The sequence below is a fragment of the Pleurodeles waltl genome, chromosome 11, assembly GCF_031143425.1.
Source record: "Pleurodeles waltl isolate 20211129_DDA chromosome 11, aPleWal1.hap1.20221129, whole genome shotgun sequence".
NCBI classification, from domain to species: Eukaryota; Metazoa; Chordata; class Amphibia; order Caudata; family Salamandridae; genus Pleurodeles; species Pleurodeles waltl.
Window position 1 is genome coordinate 992,461,072 of NC_090450.1, and position 20,837 is coordinate 992,481,908.

The window sequence follows — 20,837 nt, forward strand, 5'->3', positions numbered from 1 at the left end:
GTTTTCTGCTGTGGGCAACAGTACTAACACTTTTTGGCCTACTGATACTGTGCGAGGTTTACTGTGTGAATCATAATGGGCTTTTTGTTTCCCTTGGCTTCTTTCAAACACTTATGGGCTTCTTCCCATATGGTGTGTAAATTTTCTTTTAGGTCTTTAGTGTACGTGAGAACTTCCCTAATTTCTTCCTCCGTCTCCTCCCATTGTTCTGCCAACATGTCTAATAAAGTACGGGGCTCTCTACCAAACAGAAGCTCAAAGGGGCTATGTCCTGTGGATGACTGTATATGAGTTTGGAGGGCGTATAGAACTAGGGGCAACTTTTTCTCCCAGTTTTTTTCCTGAGTCACTAATGATCTTTTGCAGTAAGTTTTTGATAGTTTTATTGTAGTGCTCCACAAGACCATCTGTTTGAGGGTGATAAACTGATGTCCTGATTTGTTGTATCCCTAGTATTTGACACACTTCGGACTTCAGCCGGGACATGAGCGGAGTTCCCTGGTCTGTAAGGATCTCTTTGGGAACGCCTACTTGAGAAAATAACTCTATCATAGCCTGTGCTATGGTCTTGATGGTCATACTGGCTAGTGGAATGGCCTCAGGATACCGGGTAGCGTAATCCACTATGAGTAACAGGTATTGGTGTCCCTTTTCGTAAGGGATTAAAGGACCCACTAAATCCATTCCTACTCTTGTGAAGGGGACTTCTATTATAGGAAGTGGTTGAAGGGGAACGGTGGGATTGGGGAGGGGTTTATCAACTGTCATTTGGGACAGACCTGGCAATGTTTTCTAACATCGCTGTACACCCCTGGCCAATAGAATCGTTTGGTTATAGCCTCCTCGGTTTTCTCTCTACCTAGGTGCACCTCACCATTGTCACAGTGAGCTAAGTGGAGTACTTGTTCACGATAGTTTTGAGGAATTACCAACTGTGGATTCCGATTAGTGGAGTTGGGACACATTCTATACAATAACTCATTGGTGAGCTTAAACGTAGGACCTTCAGAGGGGTTATCAGGCGATAACACCAGTGCTTAATTTGTGCTTGTTGTTTCGGGTGCTGAGCACCGGCACTTATTTCTGAGGGCCGGTGCTTAGTTTTCTGTCTCAAGCATTTACTGCTAGCAAAAGACACGTGGGAAAGACAGAGGAAGAGAAAAACGAAAAAGCGTTAGAAAGGGGAAAACAGGAAGCTGACAGAGTGAGCTCAAGGGGCAGGGAGTGGCTATAAATGGACTGAAGAGGCCTGAGGTGGCTTCAGGATTACGCTGCCTCCGTATTATGTGCTCGCACTTTTAACTGCAGCAGCCGCGTGTTTAAGAGGAGAGCTTTGAGCACCGGCACCTTTTTATTTCCAAATTAAGCACTGGATAACGCTATCTATCAGGCATTTTTCAGAGTTGGATCTTTGTGCCTGCCGGAATTGTCCTGCCATGGACATGATGGCCTTTGGAAGCTCGTGTGAAGGGGTGATGGGATTAGCGGCCTCTTTCTGATATAGTCACTTTTGCTTGCGTTTTTGTGCTTTAGTGAGTTTCCTTCTTGGTCTTCTTCCCTCTATGTTGGAGGATACAAAGGGAGCCTCTTACCACCAAGACACAGGAAGAATATCCTGATTTGCAGTGTTTAGCAGTTGAGGGAAGGCTTCCTAGTCTGTCCCTATAATAAGATCCTCCCCTAAATCTGGAATCACACCTACAGAAAGGTATTCCTCTTGCCCTCTCCAATTTATCTCTATAGTGGTGACAGGATAGGTTCTACTGTTTCCATGTACACAAGTAATTAATACTTGGATATTCAGGTCCCACTGATCTGGTCTTACATATGCCTGATTCACCACACTTTGACTGCACCCAGAATCAATAAGTATGCTCCTCCTGGGTTTACGGCCTGATACGCCGCCTGCAGATTTCCGGTTAATAAAGGAGCAATGTACAGTCCCCACTTGTCTGTTGGCCAATTGGCAGAACTTGCCACACTCTCAAAATTCGTATCGAAAGAGTCCGGGTCTTCGTTGTCCTGATATTTTTGGAGGACACTGCTTGGAACATTGGGGTGTACTCTAATACTGGCTGTGGTCTCTGTTAACTTCCCAATAGCTGTTTCATGCACCAGTTGGTTATTCGCAATAATCGTAGCCTGACTCTTTAATGCAGTCTGTAACGCTTCTCGTTCTTCCTTAGCCTCCTTCAGTTGCTCTTCCCAGACGAGCTGGAAATGTCTCTGTCCTTCCGCTAATTGGGCAATCATATCGGCGAGTGATGGTTTTTCTTCCATTACGTAGCCCTGTATGTTCTGGAATTGTCAGGACAAATAATCCCACTTCTGACACTACTGTCACAGGGCCACCGTAAGGGAGACTCGCAGCCAGTTATTATAGCATATATATTCTTTATTAGGTTTTGCTGTTCACTAGCAGGTTATTGTTTTGTTCTTTCTTTCTTTTGTCATATGCGTCCTTTACGATCCTTGTTCTTCTTTGAGGGTTCATGGGGTCTTCAATTTCTTCCTTCTTTTCCTTTCAGATGGTTTCTCAGGAGGCGCATTGGGAGAAGACGAAAAGACTGTTGGTGGACAGGTAAGTATTACCCCTATTTTCCCTGGTCTGTCTTGCTCTCCTTTTTTTATTTATATTTTTCCTTTTTTCTGTTTTCCTCTTACTGCTTCTCTTCTTTTTTATTTCTTGTATGCGTTTCTCATTTTCAAGCTTTGTTTTTCTTCCTTTCTTCTACTGTCTATTCTTCTGTCTTTACTGTCTCTTTTCCTGGTTTTGCAGCATCTTCTCCTACCCTTTCTGTCCTTTCCTCCTTTCTGTGATTTACTCGAGGTGGTTGGTTTTCCTTCCCTCCTATTCCCCTAATACTTCATATAGAAGCTATATTCAGAAAAGAAACTATAGTGTGACATCAATCTTCACTCTCTTTGGTCATGGTACTTTCTTTACTTGGCTTTCACTCAATAGTCGTTATTACGTTTCACAATAATCCAACAAAAAAACAAATATCAAAACCAAAATAAATAAGAAAAAAAAAAAAAAGGAAAAAAAACTATCATTGTCTGGTAATCCGTTCTCCCGCCTCCCACCTCCTGCCTGTTCCGCTGTTTCTTTTCCCCATCCTATATTAGGACCGTACCTGGCAGGGCCACGCTCTCCCCAGAGTGTGGCCGGTATGTTGGCCTTGCTGCCTCCTGTTCCTCCACCTGGATGCTGGAACGAGGGTCGGATCTCTGTCTTCAGGTTCCTCCTCCTGGTCCTGGCGTCTTTTCCTTCGTTGTCGCTTCGTACGGCACTTTGCTTGCTGCTGCTGTCACCGCTGCAGTTCTCTGCTGTTCGGCCTTGCGTTGTGCTGCTTCCGCTGGCACTGTCGCTGCCGACGGTCTCTCCCATTCAAAACGTCCTGATGTGGGTTTAAAAAACCCTCCTTCTATCGGAGATGCTGCCTGAATGGTTGGCGGTCGAACTACATCCGGCTCACGTACTCCGGACTTGTTGGTGCCCCTGGGGTACTGCTGGGCCGAATCTTCGATAGTCGGCCCGGCACAGGCCATTTAGAGAACTCCCCCTGTTTACCTTTATCCCCCCCTTTCTTTTGAGAGGGACCCTGCCCACTCTTGGTGTGGTCGCCTCATACCTCTTTTGGACCCTGGTGCTCTCCCAGCGGTCAATTTCCTGTGCAAGCTTCCTGGGATCAGTCAGCTTGCTGTCAATTAGGTGGTGGCGCAGCTCTGGAAAACATAAACTGTACAAGTGCTCCCAAGCAATCAAATTGTAAAGCCCCTATTACCTTGTTACCTTACTGCCCTTCACCCAACCATCCAGTGACCTGCAAAAAGAATCAACACATTCCAACCATGTTTGGGATTCCTTCCTCTTATAGGACCTGAACCTTTCCTTATACTGCTCAGGGGTGAGACCATATCTTGTGAGTAGGGCATCTTTCATGACAGGGTAGGTAAACTCCTGAGAATCACCTAAGGCTATCAAGGTATCCCTCCCCTCTACCTCAAAGTGCTTCTACAGAGCTGCCCCCCAATGAGCTTCAGGGACCAGATTCATACCCCTTGAACCACAAGTATATGTCATCCTCCCTCTTTAAATCCTTCACTAGGTCTTTTGGAATGTGTACCCTTCTCTCAGGATGCACTATACTGTTGCTGCCACCATCTCTACTAGACTGGTTCCTCTGATCTAACTCCTTTAAGCTAAGATCATGAGCCAGCAGTATCTTCCTTTCCTCAATGGCCATCCTTCTCTCTTCCATCTCTAGACTGAGCTTCTTCAGCTCCATTTGGTATTCTCTCTCTGCCTCTCTGTCCTGTAACTCTTCAGGTGTCAGACCCTTGGAGGACACACTGCTACCCACCCTGGAGACTCTCTCCCTGGACATAACAGGCCCACCCACTACATCAGTGTGAGTGACTTGCACCCCTTCCTCCCCTTCCTGCTCCTCCTCTGTGTGCCCCTCAGCTTCTTTGGCTGTCACCCAGGCCCTCAGCGCCTTTTGTAGCTCCTCCTTCTTGGATGAGCTCTTAATGGGACAGGCAAAATCTGTACAGAACTGCTTCAACTGAGCCACTGTATAGCTCTCCAATTTATCTATGTCAAAAGCATCTCCAGCTGATGCATTTCCAGATTGAGACATGATGAAGAGTTAAAAAGTGTAAAGTTCCAAAGGCAGAAAAACAAGTACCCAAAAAAAAGTAAATCAAGGGATCAGCAAGAAGTAGAACAAAAAGAAGCCCCAAAGAGAAATGCAAAAATCTTGACAAGTAGTATGTGGTCACGTAGTGGTCTGAACTCAAAACAGTAGTGTACACTTAATCACTGTATGTCAAGTACAAATGCAAGTCCAATCCCAATCCCTGAGCACCAAAGTTAGAAATGGGGTCTTCGGTTGGCAGTCAGGTTAACCCCTGTCCAAGCAAGGACCCTCACTCTAGTCAGGGTAAAAGAAAATCACCCTCAGCTAACTCCCACTCATCCCCTTGGTAGCTTGGCACGAGCAGGCAGGCTTAACTTCAGAGTGCTAGGTGTAAAGTATTTGTACCCACACACACAGTAACTTAATGAAAACACTACAAAATGACACAACACAGGTTTAGAAAAATAGCAAATATTTATCTAAACAAAACAAGACCAAAACGACAAAAATCCAACATACACAAGTCATTAATTAAAAAGCAAAAAGAGTGTTCATGTTCTTTTAAACACAACGCTAACCCTGTTAGTGTGAAAATGTACCTGGGCCGCATCAAAATAACCTGCATGGGCGAGTGTGCATCAAAAAAGGTAAACAATTTCTCACCCGCAAGCGAGGTCGTGCGTCGTTTCACCTTCTCCGGTTCGCTCGGCATGCGTCATTTCTTTCCCGCTTGAGAGAGATACGTCGATCCGGACAAAACACCTCGGGTCCGGGCAGGCTTGCGTTGTTTTTCCGCACCCAGCTATGTTGCGTTGTTGCAGCCTCTGTCAGTGATGCCGAGCGTCATTTCTCCAGCCGTGTGGGTCGATTTCCCAGCTGCGCTGCAAGCGATGGGTCGATTTCAGCTGCAGAGCCGGCTGCGCGTCGTTTCTTTAGCCGCTCTCGGAGGTTGCGTTGAAAATTTCCCTGCACAGTGATCTGTGCGTGGATTTCCAACCTTGGTCCACCAGACCCAGGAACTGGATAGGGCACCACTTGGCAAGGCAGGAGTCTCAGCAGAGAGTCCAGGTGCTGGCAGAGAGAAGTCTTTGCTGTCCCTGAGACTTCAACAACAGGAGGCAAGCTCAGTTTCAACCCCTTGGAGAGTTCTTCACAAGCAGGAAGGCACACAAAGTCCAGTCTTTGTCCTCTTGCACAGGCAGAAACAGCAACTGCAGGATAGCTCCATAGAGCACAGTCACAGGCAGGGCAGCTCTTCTTCCTCAACTCTTCAGCTCTTCTCCAGGCAGAGGTTCCTCTTGGTTTCCAGAAGTGATCTAAAGTCTGTGGTTTTGGGTGCCCTTTTATACCCATTTTGCCCTTTGAAGTAGGCTTACTTCTAAGAAAAGTCTCTCTTGTTTGTGAGATCTGCCTTGCTCATGCCAGGCCCCAGACACACACCAGGGGGTTGGAGACTGCATTGTGTGAGGGCAGGCACAGCCCTTTCAGGTGTGAGTGACCAATCTTCCCCTCCCTCCTAGCACAGATGGCTCATCAGGATATGCAGGCTACGCCCCAGCTCCCTTTGCTTCACTATCTAGAGAGAGGAGCAAACAGCCCAACTGTCAAACTGACCCAGACAGGGAATCCACAAACAGGCAGAGTCACAGAAAGGTTTAATCAAGAAAATGCCCACTTTCTAAAAGGGGCATTTTCAACCACACAATCTCAAAATCAACTTTATTAATAGATGTATTTTTAAATTGTGAGCTCAGAGACACCAAACTCCACATGTCTATCCGCTGCCAAAGGGAAACTACACTTTAATCATATATTAAGGCAGCCCCCATGTTAACCTATGAGAGGGATAGGCCTTGCAACAGTGAAAAACGAATTTGGCAGCATTTCACTGTTAGGACATATAAACCACATTAGTATATGTCCTACCTTAAACATATTCTGCACCCTGCCCATGGGGCTACCTAGGGCCTAATTTAGGGGTGTCTTACATGTAAGAAAAGGGAAGGTTTAGGCCTGGCAAGTGGGTACACTTGCCAAGTCGAATTGGCAGTTTAAAACTGCACACACAGACGCTGTAGTGGCAGGTCTGAGCCATGTTTACAGAGCTACTAATGTGGGTGGCACAACCAGTGCTGCCGGCCCACTAGTAGCATTTGATTTACAGGCCCTGGGCACCTCCAGTGCACTGTACTAGGGACTGACCGGTAAATCAAATATGCCAATCATGGATGAACCGATTACATACACATTTTGTATAGGAGCACTTGTACTTTAGCACTGGATAGCAGTGGTAAAATGCCCAGAGTAACAAAAACAGCAAAAAGAGTCCAGCACACATCAACAACCTGGGAAACAGAGGCAAAAAGTTAGGGGAGACCACGCCAAGGATGCCAAGTCTAACAAAGGTGCAAAAGAAGAACCACCGGTGAGAAGACAAAGTCAGTATTGCACCAAAGAAGACAGATGTGGGTTCCTGGTTGGTGCAGAAGATGTCCCACGCCGGTTGGATGAATGTAGTCTGGTTTGAGTTGCTGGATTCTGCCAACAAGTGCCTGCTGTAGCAGGGAAGTCACTCCGTCACTCCACGGGAGATTCTTTCGGTTCTTCTGGTGCAGGCTGAAGACCGGCAGTCCTCGGAGGATGCACGACCTGGAAACTGTTGCAGTTGCTGGCAGATGCTGAAGATACAATGTTGCAGAAGTCATCTTTATTGCAGTTTTGTAGAGTTCCTTGAGCCGTCAGCGGTTGATCCGTTGGTAGAAGATGAAGTAAAGGATGCAGAGGATTCCTGCTGGAGTCTTGCAATCCGAATCTGAAGAAACACCCAGAGGTGAGACCTTAAATAGCCCTGAGAGGGGGACTGGTCACCTAACCAGGTAAGCACCTATCAGGAGGGGTCTCTGCCGTCACCTGCTGGCACTGGCCACTCAGATGCTCCCAGAGTGCCCCACCACCTTGGAATACAGGATGGCAAAACTCAGGGACACTCTGTAGGAGCTCTGGGCACCACCCCTGGGGTGGTGATGGACAGGGGAGTGGTCACTCCCCTTTTCTTTGTCCAGTTTCATGCCAGAGCAGGGACTGGGGGTCCCCGACCCGGTGTAGAATGGATTATGCAAGGAGGGCTCCATCTGTGCCCTTCAAAGCATTTCCAGGGGCTGGGGGAGGCTACTCCTCCCCAGCCCTTAACACCTATTTCCAAAGGGAGAGGGTGTAACACCCCTCTCCTAAAGGAAATGCATTGTTCTGCCTTCCTGGGATTGAGCTGCTTAAGCCCCAGGAGGGCAGAAGCCTGTCTGTGAGGTGGCAGCAGCTGGGGCTGCCTGGAAAACCTCAGAAGGCTGATATGGCAGTACTGGGGGTCCACTGTGAAGCCCCCGGAGTGCATGAGATTGTGCAACCAATACTGGAATCAGTATTGGGGTACAATTCCCAGTTGTTAGACGCCTTACATGGCCATATTCAGAGTTACCAATGTGAAGCTGGACATAGGTATTGGCCTATGTCCAGGGCATACTTAAAATGGCGTCCCCGCACTCACGAAATCCGGGAAAATGGGTCTGGACGACATGGGGGCACCTCCTCTAGGGCAGAGGTGCCCTCACACACAGGTACTTTGCACTCAGCCTTCAGGGTCTGAAGGCCTGACATATAGGTGACTTATAAGTGACCTGGTGCAGTGAAAATGGCTGTGAAAGAGTGCATGCACTATTTCACACAGGCTGCAATGGCAGTCCTGTAGAAGCCTTTGTCTGAGCTCCCTATGGGTGGCAAAAGAAATGCTGCAGCCCATAGGGATCCCCTAGAACCCCAATGCCCTGGGTACCTAGGTACCAAATACTAGGGACGTACCATTGGGGGGGGGGCTAGTATGCCAATTTGGAGTGAAATACTGGGTTACCAGTATGTAAGGACAAATTTGGAACCAGAGGGAGCATAAGCACTGGGGTCTTGGTTAGCAGGATCCCAGTGACACAGTAAAGCATACAGAGGAAAACAATGAAACATACTGACAAATAGGCCACAAACCTTAAGCACTGGGGTCCTGACTAGCAGGATCCCAGTGACACAGTCAAAACACATGTACAAACAGGCCAAAAATGGGGGTAACCTGCTAGAAAGAGGCTACTTTCTCACACAGTGTATTCTGTCCCAGAGTCAGTGTGTTCTGCCCCAGAGTCAGTGTATTCTATCCCAGTGTATGTGTATTCCATGTCCCAGTGTCAGTGTATTCTGTCCCAGTGAGCCAGTGTACTCTGTCCCAGTGTGGGTGTATCCTCTGTCCCAGTTTCCTAGTGTGCCAGTGTATTCTATCCCAGTGTGGGTATATTCCCTGTCCCAGTGTCAGTGTATTCTGTCCCAGTGAGCCAGTGTACTCTGTCCCAGTGTGGGTGTATTCCCTGTCCCAGTGAGCCAGTGTACTCTGTCCCAGTGTGGGTGTATCCTCTGTCCCAGTGTTCCAGTGTGCCAGTGTACTCTGTCCCAGCGTGGGTGTATTCCCTGTCCCTGTGAGCCAGTGTACTCTGTCCCAGTGTGGGTGTATTACTTGTCCCCGTGAGCCAGTGTACTCTTTCCCAGTGTGGATGTATTCCCTTGTCCCAGTGTCCTAGAGTGCCAGTGTACTCTGTCCCAGTGTGGGTGTATCCTCTGTGCCAGTGTCCTAGTGTGCCAGTGTACTCTGTCCCAGTGTGGGTGTATTCCCTGTCCCAGTGTCCTGGTGTGCCAGTATACTCTGTCCAAGTGTGGGTGTATCCTCTGTCCCAGTGTTCCAGTGAGCCAGTGTATTCTATCCCAGTGTGGGTGTATTCTCTGTCCCAGTGAGCCAGTGTACTTTGTCCCAGCGTGGGTGTGTTCCCTGTCCCAGTGTCCTGGTGTGCCAGTGTACTCTGTCCCAGTGTGGGTGTATCCTCTGTCCCAGTGTCCTACTGTGCCAGTGTACTCTGTGCCAGCGTAGGTGAATTTCCTGTCCCAGTGTGCCAGTGTACTCTATCCCAGTGTGGGTGTATTCTCTGTCCCAGTGAGCCAGTGTACTTTGTCCCAGCGTGGGTGTGTTCCCTGTCCCAGTGTTCCAGTGTGCCAGTGTACTCTATCCCAGTGTGGGTGTATCCTCTGTCCCAGTGTCCTACTGTGCCAGTGTACTCTGTGCCAGCGTAGGTGAATTTCCTGTCCCAGTGTGCCAGTGTACTCTGTCCCAGTGTGGGTGTATTCCCTGTCCCAGTGAGCCAGTGTACTCTGTCCCAGTATGGGTGTATCCTCTGTCCCAGTGTCCTAGTGTGCCAGTGTACTCTGTCCCAGTGTGGGTGTATTCCCTGTCCCAGTGTCCTCGGGTGCCATTGTATTCTGTCCCAGCGTGGCTGTATTCCCTGTTCCAGTGAGCCAGTGTACTCTGTCCCAGCATGGGTGTATTCCCTGTCCCAGTGAGCCAGTGTACTCTGTCCCAGTGTTGGTGTATTCCTTGTCCCCGTGAGCCAGTGTACTCTTTCCCAGTGTGGATGTATTCCCTTGTCCCAGTGTCCTAGAGTGCCACTGTACTCTGTCCCAGTGTGGGTGTATCCTCTGTCCCAGTGTCCTGGTGTGCCAGTGTACTCTGTCCCAGTGTGGGTGTATTCCCTGTCCCAGTGTCCTACTGTGCCAGTGTACTCTGTGCCAGTGTGGGTGTATTCCCTGTCCCAGTGTCCTACTGTGCCAGTGTACTCTGTCCCAGTGTGGGTGTATTCCCTGTCCCAGTGTCCTAGTGTGCCAGTGTACTTCGTCCCAGCGTGGGTGTATTCCCTGTCCTAGTGTCCTGGTGTGCCAGTGTACTCTGTCCAAGTGTGGGTGTATCCTCTGTCCCAGTGTCCTGGTGTGCCAGTGTACTCTGTCCAAGTGTGGGTGTATCCTCTGTCCCAGTGTCCTGGTGTGCCAGTGTACTCTGTCCAAGTGTGGGTGTATCCTCTGTCCCAGTGTCCTACTGTGCCAGTGTACTCTGTGCCAGGGTAGGTGCATTTCCTGTCCCAGTGTGCCAGTGTACTCTGTCCCAGTGTGGGTGTATTCCCTGTCCCAGTGAGCCAGTGTACTCTGTCCCAGTGTGGGTGTATCCTCTGTCCCAGTGTTCCAGTGTGCCAGTGTACTCTGTTCCAGCGTGGATGTATTCCCTGTCCCAGTGTCCTCGGGTGCCATTGTATTCTGTCCCAGCGTGGCTGTATTCCCTGTTCCAGTGAGCCAGTGTACTCTGTCCCAGCATGGGTGTATTCCCTGTCCCAGTGAGCCAGTGTACTCTGTCCCACTGTTTGTGTATTCCTTGTCCCCGTGAGCCAGTGTACTCTTTCCCAGTGTGGATGTATTCCCTTGTCCCAGTGTCCTAGAGTGCCATTGTATTCTGTCCCAGTGTGGGTGTATCCTCTGTCCCAGTGTCCTAGTGTGCCAGTGTACTCTGTCCCAGTGTGGGTGTATTCCCTGTCCCAGTGTCCTAGTGTGCCAGTGTACTCTGTTCCAGTGTGGGTGTATTCCCTGTCCCAGTGTCCTAGTGTGCCAGTGTATTCTATCCCAGTGTGGGTGTATTCCCTGTCCCAGTGTCCTAGAGTGCCACTGTACTCTGTCCCAGTGTGGGTGTATCCTCTGTCCCAGTGTCCTAGTGTGCCAGTGTACTCTGTTCCAGTGTGGGTGTATTCCCTGTCCCAGTGTCCTAGTGTGCCAGTGTATTCTATCCCAGTGTGGGTGTATTCCCTGTCCCAGTGTCCTAGAGTGCCACTGTACTCTGTCCCAGTGTGGGTGTATCCTCTGTCCCAGTGTCCTAGTGTGCCAGTGTACTCTGTCCCAGTGTGGGTGTATCCTCTGTCCCAGTGTCCTAGTGTGCCAGTGTACTCTGTCCCAGTGTGGGTGTATTCCCTGTCCCAGTGTCCTAGTGTGCCAGTGTACTCTGTCCCAGTGTGGGTGTATTCCCTGTCCCAGTGTCCTAGTGTGCCAGTGTACTCTGTCCCAGTGTGGGTGTATTCCCTGTCCCAGTGTCCTAGTGTGCCAGTGTACTCTGTCCCAGTTTGGGTGTATTCCCTGTCCTAGTCTCAGTGTATTCTATCCCGGTTTAGTTGAATGCAGTCCGTCCCAGAATCCTTTTCTTTACAATCCATTGACTCAATGCTCTTGTTACCTTCTCAGCTGGTGCTCTTTCTCCATCTCACAATAAACTTTAATGTCTGCATAGCGCCTCCTCTGGCTGTTGAGGTGATTGCACTGCAAACAACCCAGTATCATTTGCGGAAACTAGACCCAGGTGAACTGGGATATCAATGACTGTTACAAGAATGACTGAGTTTCTATTATATAATTTACTCCACTTCTGTGGGTTTCTGTCCTAAGCTCCACACACTCTTCTCTGCACTCGAAAGTGCACACGTTGGTGCAACCTGATGCTGTTTCAACAGTGGTTTTAATAAGAACTCAACCACACAACACCTTGTTCCCTAGCCAGGAAATAGAGCCAAAACCTCTTCACATTTGTCCCTTATTATTTTCAAAGCTCTTTCTTTAAGCTCTTCAGAAAGATTACCTGAAAAAAGCTAAAACTATGCTCTCCCCAACTTTTCATAGAACGCCACCTCTGACGTGTAGAAGTTGTGCGTCAGAATAGTGAGGGCAGAAATATCAGCTTATGAAAATATTGGGACCAAAATACTGACATACAAAATACCAAGAAGGTAAACATATAGGTAAGTACATATTTACTATTCTTAACCCCACACCCCCCGTATTGAAGATATATAGTCAAGGTACATTTATATATGGAGTGAACTATACATACCTGTAGACTTACCTTCAAGCCATTTTGATAGTCAATGCTTGGGTCAGGATATTTTTGTACAGCAATATTTTGTCCAGAGTATTCAAGTACTATCCCGTAGAGCAGTGCTTCCCAACCTTTTTAGAACTGTGACTCAATTTTCAGAACGACAAACATTCACAGTAACGCATTGTAGTTTACAGAGAGCACATTTTCCATTGAAATGGCCACTAAATTTGTACAGACACACAGCGTTACTGATAAAACTATATCACACATAAATGATAATGTGTGGAAATTTGGTTTTAGTGAATATTTGTCATTTGTGCATCACCAAGTAAAGTTCTTGATTTATTTTGATCTTATTAAAATATATATTTCCATCAGACTTCAGAATTACAAAAAGAATGTGGTTAATTTTTGCTTTCCTAACTGCTGAATGCTTAAAGTTAATTTACAGGTATTTACTTTTTGTTGTGTGTTACAAAAAATAAATTCCACAGGCCTTTACTTTCACACCTCCTGTACCCCAGCAAGATTGCCACATAGTTCATTTTACTTGTCTTTCTCAGACTGCAAAGGGATTGGGGGTTTGGAAACACCAACAAACAGTAATCCCCACGTTAAAAAACATAAGCACCAATTTGTCAGAAAATATAGTCTGACCTTTGACCTCTTTCTTTAACGCAAAGCAAATGTGACAAGATAAATACAGAATTGAAAGGCATCTTTATTTGTTGCTTGGATTTTTCGCGACCCACCAAAAATCATCTTGTGACTCACCAGTGGGTTGCGACCCACAGTTTGGGAAACACTGCCGTACCGGAAAGTAGACATTGCTGTATCTCCGATGTTTAAATGTTGGTGATAAATTGAGACAGACCAATCCAGCCTTACATATAATGTGCCCTTTATTTTAAAAGTGCTTGTGAGGAATCACAGAGAGCTCACATATTTATACCTATAACAAAAAAGTAAAATAAAACAGAACAACTCTCTCCCCCCAAAGAAAGAAAACCCCTGTAGTGCAGTCTAATTCTCATGGAGAATCTCTAATGCTTCCCTTCGGAGTCCTTGGGAAAGATCTGCCGATGGCGTCATCTTGTGGTGTGAGTAGCTGGATTTGGCCCCAGAGTGTTCGAAGCCCCAGTGAGTGCCTTAGGGCCCAACATATGTCATAGGGACCTGGTCCGTAGCACTGCTATCCACAGGCCCACCACCAGAGCGAAGCTTGGCGGCCCTGGTAGCCACCACTCCTGCGGTCGCAGCGACGCTGTGGACGAAGTGCAAGAGCAGACCTCATAGGCATTTTCGGACCGACTCTGCTCGTGTGGGCCCTGTCGGCTTCGTGCCCCAACTCTGTTGTTCTCAGAATCCGGGGCATCTGACAACATGTCACCGCACATCAGCCAGTCCCTGGCAATGGTTTTTGGGTAACCCTGTTCCACTTCCATGCTGCTGTCCACTACTTTCCAGTACTCCTTGCCTCTGAAGAAGTAGGTTGCCCCTAAAAGACATAAAGGGGTAAAGACATCATTTCTATGAACTACTGTAACAAATTGTCCTGCACTTTAAAGCGGTAGTGCCTAGGAGATGTGGTATGTCTGACTTTTGGGCCCCAAATTCCTGTTATACCTTCTTGTGCTGTCTTGCTTCTAGGCTCTGTCTTTACCCTTGCACCATGCTCTTGTAACAACAGGTGAACATGTTGGCTGAATAAACTGCCTAATTGTTCTTTTTAGCCTTTGATATCAGTACCTTGAAGGAACCAATTGGACCACAATGTCTTGTTGGGGGTTATAGGGCAACTCACTCTCTTTCAGAAAGAGGGGATATTGCTACCTTCCACTGCCCTCAAGATCTGTGCTGTGCAAGAATCGCATTAAGAAGAGCCCTAGCAGCACTAGCCATTTCTAAACCCACACGTGGTGTCCATTTTTGGGCCAAAAGTGGCCATCAGCTGCGCTTCAACTGTATTGATAGTCTGCACCCTTCCTATGTCCCTCGCTGTGAGCGGCCACAGCGCGTGGTTGAGGCGCCACATGAGGTATAACACAGCAAGGCTCAGCTTGTACCCAGTTTGTGCCAGGAACCGATCCTGAACCAGACCCAGAAGATCAACAACCTATAAGTCTCTTGTAGGGTAATCCTTCATAACCGCTTGCCATGCCTAAGGGGTAAGAGGACGATAACATAGAGAGTAACTCTGTGGAGTTGAACAAATGAGAGTTTCCTAACCTGAGGGTGAGTGTGAGGGTGCAGTCAGCATGCCCCAAAGGCAGCACCCTTGCATAACTAATCTATTTCTACGTGTCCTCTGTCTGGTTTTGTGACAGTATAAGAATTACATGAACACCCATCCACTTCCCAGATAAGCAAATACACTCCACAGTGTCATGTAATGTGACATGCCAAGAGAAAAAAAACTTTTCTTAGTGTGCCAAACTCCCAAACTCCTTATGTAGGTGGAGTGGGTTGAAATCAGACTTGGGGGAATTTATAGAGAGGATTCCTATGTAGGGTTTTCAGACCCAACCTGTGGTCTTACTATCGGAGTAACCCGTCCCCTGAAATCTAAATCAGGCCCAAAGAGACACTTAGGAAGTGAATGAAGAGGTGGCTGGTTTGTGGGAGTTGAAGTGTATCATCCTGTAGTGTTCTTTAAAGGTTTGGTTCCTCTTCTTTTTCCTAAATTGGAGCACTGAGGCGGTTCTGATGAGTCCCCATGGATGCTGATCCAGGAATCGCACACGTACCAGCCTGGATCTCTATATACAGGGCATGGAGTAGCTAGAACACAATGACACCTGGAGTCACTATATTATTGATCATGCTTTGTCCTGAACTACCCACATTTCTGGTTTGTGTTGCATATTCAGGGTGGAGCACATCTTTGGCCTCGGAGCATTAAACTAGTTGGTCTCTACAGGGTGTATGACATGCACCCATTGCCTTCTCATGAAACCTATAGAGAATTGGGTGGTGAAAGTTCAAGATCCTATCTATACCTGTCACCTGATAGACCATCAGAACTAGCAGGCAGCACCTACCAAGGACTTAAAGAGGGAACAGCCTGGTGTCCAGACTCACCCACTGATTTGGGTGCCTGATGTGATGAGCCATTTTGTCTGCTCAGCTACTGTCCTCCTCCTGTATCCCAAAGTGCCATGGCACAAACAGGCCCTGGACCACTCCATCCATCAGAGTAGAATGGGAGATCAGGTTCACTAGGGAAATACTTGAAAGCAGCTCAGGCTGAACTGATTGCCCACGTGACTGGTTGTTGGACTGCTCCTGCAGCATGTGCCATACTGAGATGACTATTGCCAGGCATGATCTTACCAAGGCATGCCCTGCAGAGGGTACAGAGCACAAGCTTCCAAGTCAGCTTCCTGCTCCTCAACCACCCCAACCCAATCTCCTTGACCAACTTTAGGAACACTCAGATCCAAATAGTCGTTTGACATCTCCCTTGCAAATCCTACCTCGCAGCTCGGCCACTGGCTATGAAGTCCATCGAAATGCCCTCTCCTGTCGCTAGGGCAAGCCTCTGATTATCCCACCTCCAACTGGTCGCGTGTAGCTCTGCCAACTAAGGAGATTACCAGGAGCGTATTCATCGAATGCACCATCCCATCAAATGGTACGGCGACAACAGATGCCCACAACAGAAAAATGTCCTGCATCACTCATGCAGCTACTAATTACAGGTTTTAATAAGCACTTGTTGGTGTCTGAATGACACATCTCTAGAACCCGTGTCCATGTTAGGTTTACGAGTACACACGCACTAGCAGCTACAAGCAAAAGTAACCAGCAACTTTTGTAGCTAAAACAGTTGGCACCTCTCACTGACAACATCTGTAATCTTGCACGAAAGCCTGGAGTCTAAGGTGAAAACTTCCTTTGCAGGGCAGCAGACGTCTGTACATTGAAACATTGTTATAATGGGACTATCTCTTTTCTTTGGTGTGTTGCATGGTGGAGTTGTTTCACTATCTTCAGTTTGCTGTAACTTTAATAATATTTGCTACTCAATCTGCTAGTGAAGGATGATACAAGTGTGTCGAATCGTCATAACTGGGGTTAGGCATGCACTTCTATCTTCACTCTGGAACAACACTGAAGGAGGAGCCACCAAAGATTTTGTACATTTCCTCTGGGTCACAACATATGAAAGTGACTTGAATGTTGAATTCATAAGGTCTTGCATCTTCTTTCAAATATAATGACTGCGAAAGTGCTCGGCCAATGAATTGTTCACCTCTAAGCTATACTAATGATCTCAGCGCAACATTACTCACCGTCTGCCCACCTCATGGCATCATCCAAGGTGCCCGGGATGCCCTTCCATAACGTATTCTCAGCAGGATACCCCGGGTCCATCCTCCGATCATGGTCGTCATAGCGCCAATAGAGATGGTCCTTGAAGAAGTAGGTCTTCTCGTTGTGGGCCCAGGAGAAGGCTGCATCAATTCCACCGAGAGGCAAGCCGAAGTCTGTGATCTGGCGAGGGAAGCCTTCTTCCACATTGTTGTCCTTAAATAACCAATATCGGTCTCCTGGTGGAGGGAGCCAAGAAAGAAAGAACAATACATGATGGCCAACCATGAGCTGTTGAAGGGCTTTGGAAACGGAAGGTAAGCTGGAACCAGCAGCTTGCGGGTGTATGTCAAAGCACTGAAGTCAGTAATCTAGACCTGCACACATATTGACTCCAGAATACCGATTAACAAGTCGTAAGCATAGTAAGGATTATAGATTATCTTAACTCCTACTTTGAAATATGTTAGTAGTCTATATTGTAGAGTCAATTTAAGTATAGGTTGATATTAAAAACTCCATAAATTTGTAGACTGGTCACATAGGTTATTGAGAAGGCCATTTGTAGAGTGGGTGTATACATCTCTATGTATAGGTAACAAAGGCAGTCACCCACGGCAGCCCCAGTTGGAGGCATCATTGACCACTGATGTAGCTATGTGAGTTGTCATTAAACTTGTGGGAAGATTTAATATGAGTTTGCATCAGAGTTGAATGTTTTTTGTGGCACAGTCCCAAAGCAAGAACATGTTTGGTATTTACTAAGCCACACAAAGCTACTTTGCGTGGTTTAGTAAATACAAAGTAATTTAAAGCAGAACATAACACTGCCTAGTGTTATTTTGCATTAGGTCAGCATGACATGGGTGGGGAAGGGGCATTCCCAAGCATCCATCCATGTATTTTGATGTAAACCCAGATTTACAAAGATCTGCAAACCTGGTTTTGAGTCAGACGTGGAGTACCTACTCAACAGAGCCATAATGAGGAGACATATCTTAAAGTCTTCTTGTTAGTTCCTCTTTCCATTGTGCAGCACACACGGAAGGTATTCCTTCCTGCACAAAAGCAATCCTGCTCTTTACACAGGCACCCCTGCACCGTAGTGCAAGGGTGTCTGCATCAGCGTTAGGTAGCCGCAAGTGCACCAGCTTAGGGACAGAGCTGCAGAGTGTCATATTTTAGGAGATTTGGTGCTTTTCAGCTCTCTCCCAGTCACCCAACACATCAACTTGCCTCGCTGCACTGCCTTTGAGTGAATTCTTAATAAATCTACCCGCGGCGTGTAAACAGTCCACTACAGCTATGTCTCCAAAAGTCCCTAGAGGTGGCTCTGGCAATGGATATGGACTGGTGCCTGTGAAACTGGGGATGGGTTCAATCAAGACATGTCCAAGTCCATGCTCAGGCGCTGAGCACTGTGACCCTGAGCAATACCTTTAGCACCTATGACCCTATTTACAGAACTCAAAGTTGGTTGAGTTTCCCAACACAAAGCACTGTACACATTACATGTAACAATTGTGCGCTGGCTGGTAAAAGCAAAAATTACAACAATAATGTGATTGGTGCATTAACTATTACAACATTGAGAATGTGGAAAATCAACTGAGGAAAGTATGGTTTGCAAGTCAGAGTTACAGGGTCAGAGCAGAGAGACTGGGGTCAAGAGGACACTTGGAGGCGCTGTCTCTTATCAGATATATAGATGAGGCAGGGGTGGCTGTGGCTCTCTTGGTTTGGTGCCAGAAAATCATGAACAAAATATCATCTAACTGAGATATAGGGCCTGATTTATACTTTTTAGCGCCACATTTGTGTAATTTTTTACACAAAAGCAACACAAACTTACAAAATCCAATTATATTTTGTAAGTTTGCGCTGCTTTTGCGTAAAAAAAATAGGCAAATGCGGTGTAAAAAAAGTATAAATCAGGCCCATAGTGTCCTGAATATACTTTAAACATATACACCCAAGAGGGTTCATTATAGAAAATTCACACTAGGTGAGGTGATATTTTTGCCATGGTATTCTGGCATACAACTGTAGAAATGCAATAGTCCTGGGAATGGCCATGCCTACCCACAAAAACCCCCTTTCAGAAGGTCCACCCTATACGTTCGTGATCCAACCACAGATATCACTGGTTATTTCTTGGTGAACTGTGGAGGACCATGACTTGGCCAGGACTCAGGGGTGGTCTTGCCGGAGAGCCTCATTATTCCCAGTCCATGCTCACAGGTTGAAAATCCAAGGGCAGGAAGGCAACCTCACCTTTGAAGAAGACAATCTTGTGGTCGGTGGTCCTCTCGTACACAGCGTCCACACTGTCCATGTTGGGAGGCAGACCCCTCCAGAAGCGGTGGATCTGTGCCGGCTGTAGTGACACGAGGTGCTTGTTACGCGTCAATCGCCAGAAGTACCTGCCTAAAGGAAGAGGTAGAAACCACACGTTAGTCAATCACTATCAGAGTGATGCTGCTAACGACTGGTACTGCCCTGGCCCATAGCGATGACACTTCTGAGATGGAAGTTGTCCATTCAGGCAGTGAGAAGCAACAACCTCCGGAAAAAACTGGCCCACGGTGTGGGTAAATCAAGGGAAGGTTAATGAGAAGCTAGCACCATCATGGTGCTAACACCGGACCTGGCCTCCACTGCAGGGCGCGCTAACCATCATCTTAGAATGACCTAACTATGACCACAGAATATGCTTAACATCATGAGAACATGTGCTATCATCACTGCAGCTCGCGATAACCATCACCACAGATACTAAAGAAAAACAGACCAGCTCTATCCAAAGTTAGGAAGAGACCCCTGAGAAAATGCAGCCCAACCACACTTATGCCCCTCACCTCCAGGACCATCAAAAACCAACATCAACTCCACAGTCAGGCTATGGTGAAACGCACAAGATGTTGTCGGTAAATGGGCACTATTTATATAGCGCTTATTACCCCTGACAAGGTCAATGCCACCAACAGAACACTCAGCAGCACCCAAGAATATTTTGTAGAAAAGTCAAACACATGACTGTCCCAGCCCTCCTGGCCTTGACCAGTGATGGCACAAGGGCACCAGCACACTCAGTCACTGACTCCTCGACACACTCAGTCACACTACGCCACTTGAGGCAATCACCCCGGTGCCATGTGTTTGATAACCCTGTTACCACTGGATCGATCTCATGGTGCCACGCCATTGGACCGGCAGGAGCTTTACCGGTACTCCGTGAAGGAGGAGTCGGCCTCACCTTTGAAGAAGAAGGCTTCCCCTCTGATCTGGGCGACTGCATCGAAGTGAGTGTTGCACCTGTTGGGTTCATCCTTCCGGGGCCTGAGGACAGACGTGAGAAGGAATGTGAGGGGCATTGTACCACCCAGACTTAATCACCGGACCCCCCATTGCACATGCTGGCCTCCCCATAAGCCCAATAGATCCTGCCCACTTACCTCCCAAGCACCCCGCCAAGACCTCCAACATCTTGCAGATGAGCACTCAGTGACCCATGGACGCTCAAACAGCGGATAGACAACACTTCAGTAACCGCTAGCCCTCATCCAATCATTCAAAAGACCTCAACTCCAAGACCAGACTCCATCCAATCACACACCGGAACCTGGGGCCCTGGCTAGAGATCACCCAATCACCTGTTAGTTTACAAAGTCTTGGACAGGCCCTTACCCAGTCACACAAAAGGCGTAAAGTCTCTTTATTAAGCACCTAAGGGACTTCAAAATCATGGCTACACTCCACCTAGCTCAGCAAAAATATACCCATAGCTGTGGCTTTAACAGCCGAACCAGGGACATTGTAAGGCTTTTAGGGGCCCTCGACCAAGCGTCTTTTGGGGGCCACTGTTCGGAACATCTTTGAATTTATGATCCAGTTCCTTCTCTTTCACGCCCTCTTTGGCCAGGTCACTGACAGTGTACAGGACACTGGTCCAGATTCTAAATGTGTTTATGACTAATATTCAGGGATGGTGACGTCTGTTTTCAATATTGTAACACATCAGCAGCTCACTAATATTACTGCAAATAATCTCTGATACCCTCCCATCTCATACGCGAAGTAAAAAGACGTGTTTATGGATGTTGCATGAAACA

The 20,837-nt window shown here is 47.4% G+C and overlaps 1 protein-coding gene across 1 annotated transcript in view; it reads right to left on the reverse strand.

Moving 5' to 3' along the window:
* Positions 1-13,114: 13,114 nt before the first annotated feature.
* Positions 13,115-20,837, reverse strand: part of MMP17 (matrix metallopeptidase 17) — a 195,889-nt gene continuing 188,166 nt past the window's right edge. The window contains exons 7-10 of the mRNA XM_069215344.1: positions 19,982-20,064; positions 19,000-19,152; positions 16,707-16,964; positions 13,115-13,909 (exon numbers count right to left, since the gene is read on the reverse strand). Of these exons, the coding sequence (XP_069071445.1) occupies positions 13,578-13,909; positions 16,707-16,964; positions 19,000-19,152; positions 19,982-20,064 (826 nt within the window). The 3' untranslated portion in view covers positions 13,115-13,577. The remainder of the gene's footprint in view (positions 13,910-16,706; positions 16,965-18,999; positions 19,153-19,981; positions 20,065-20,837) is intronic.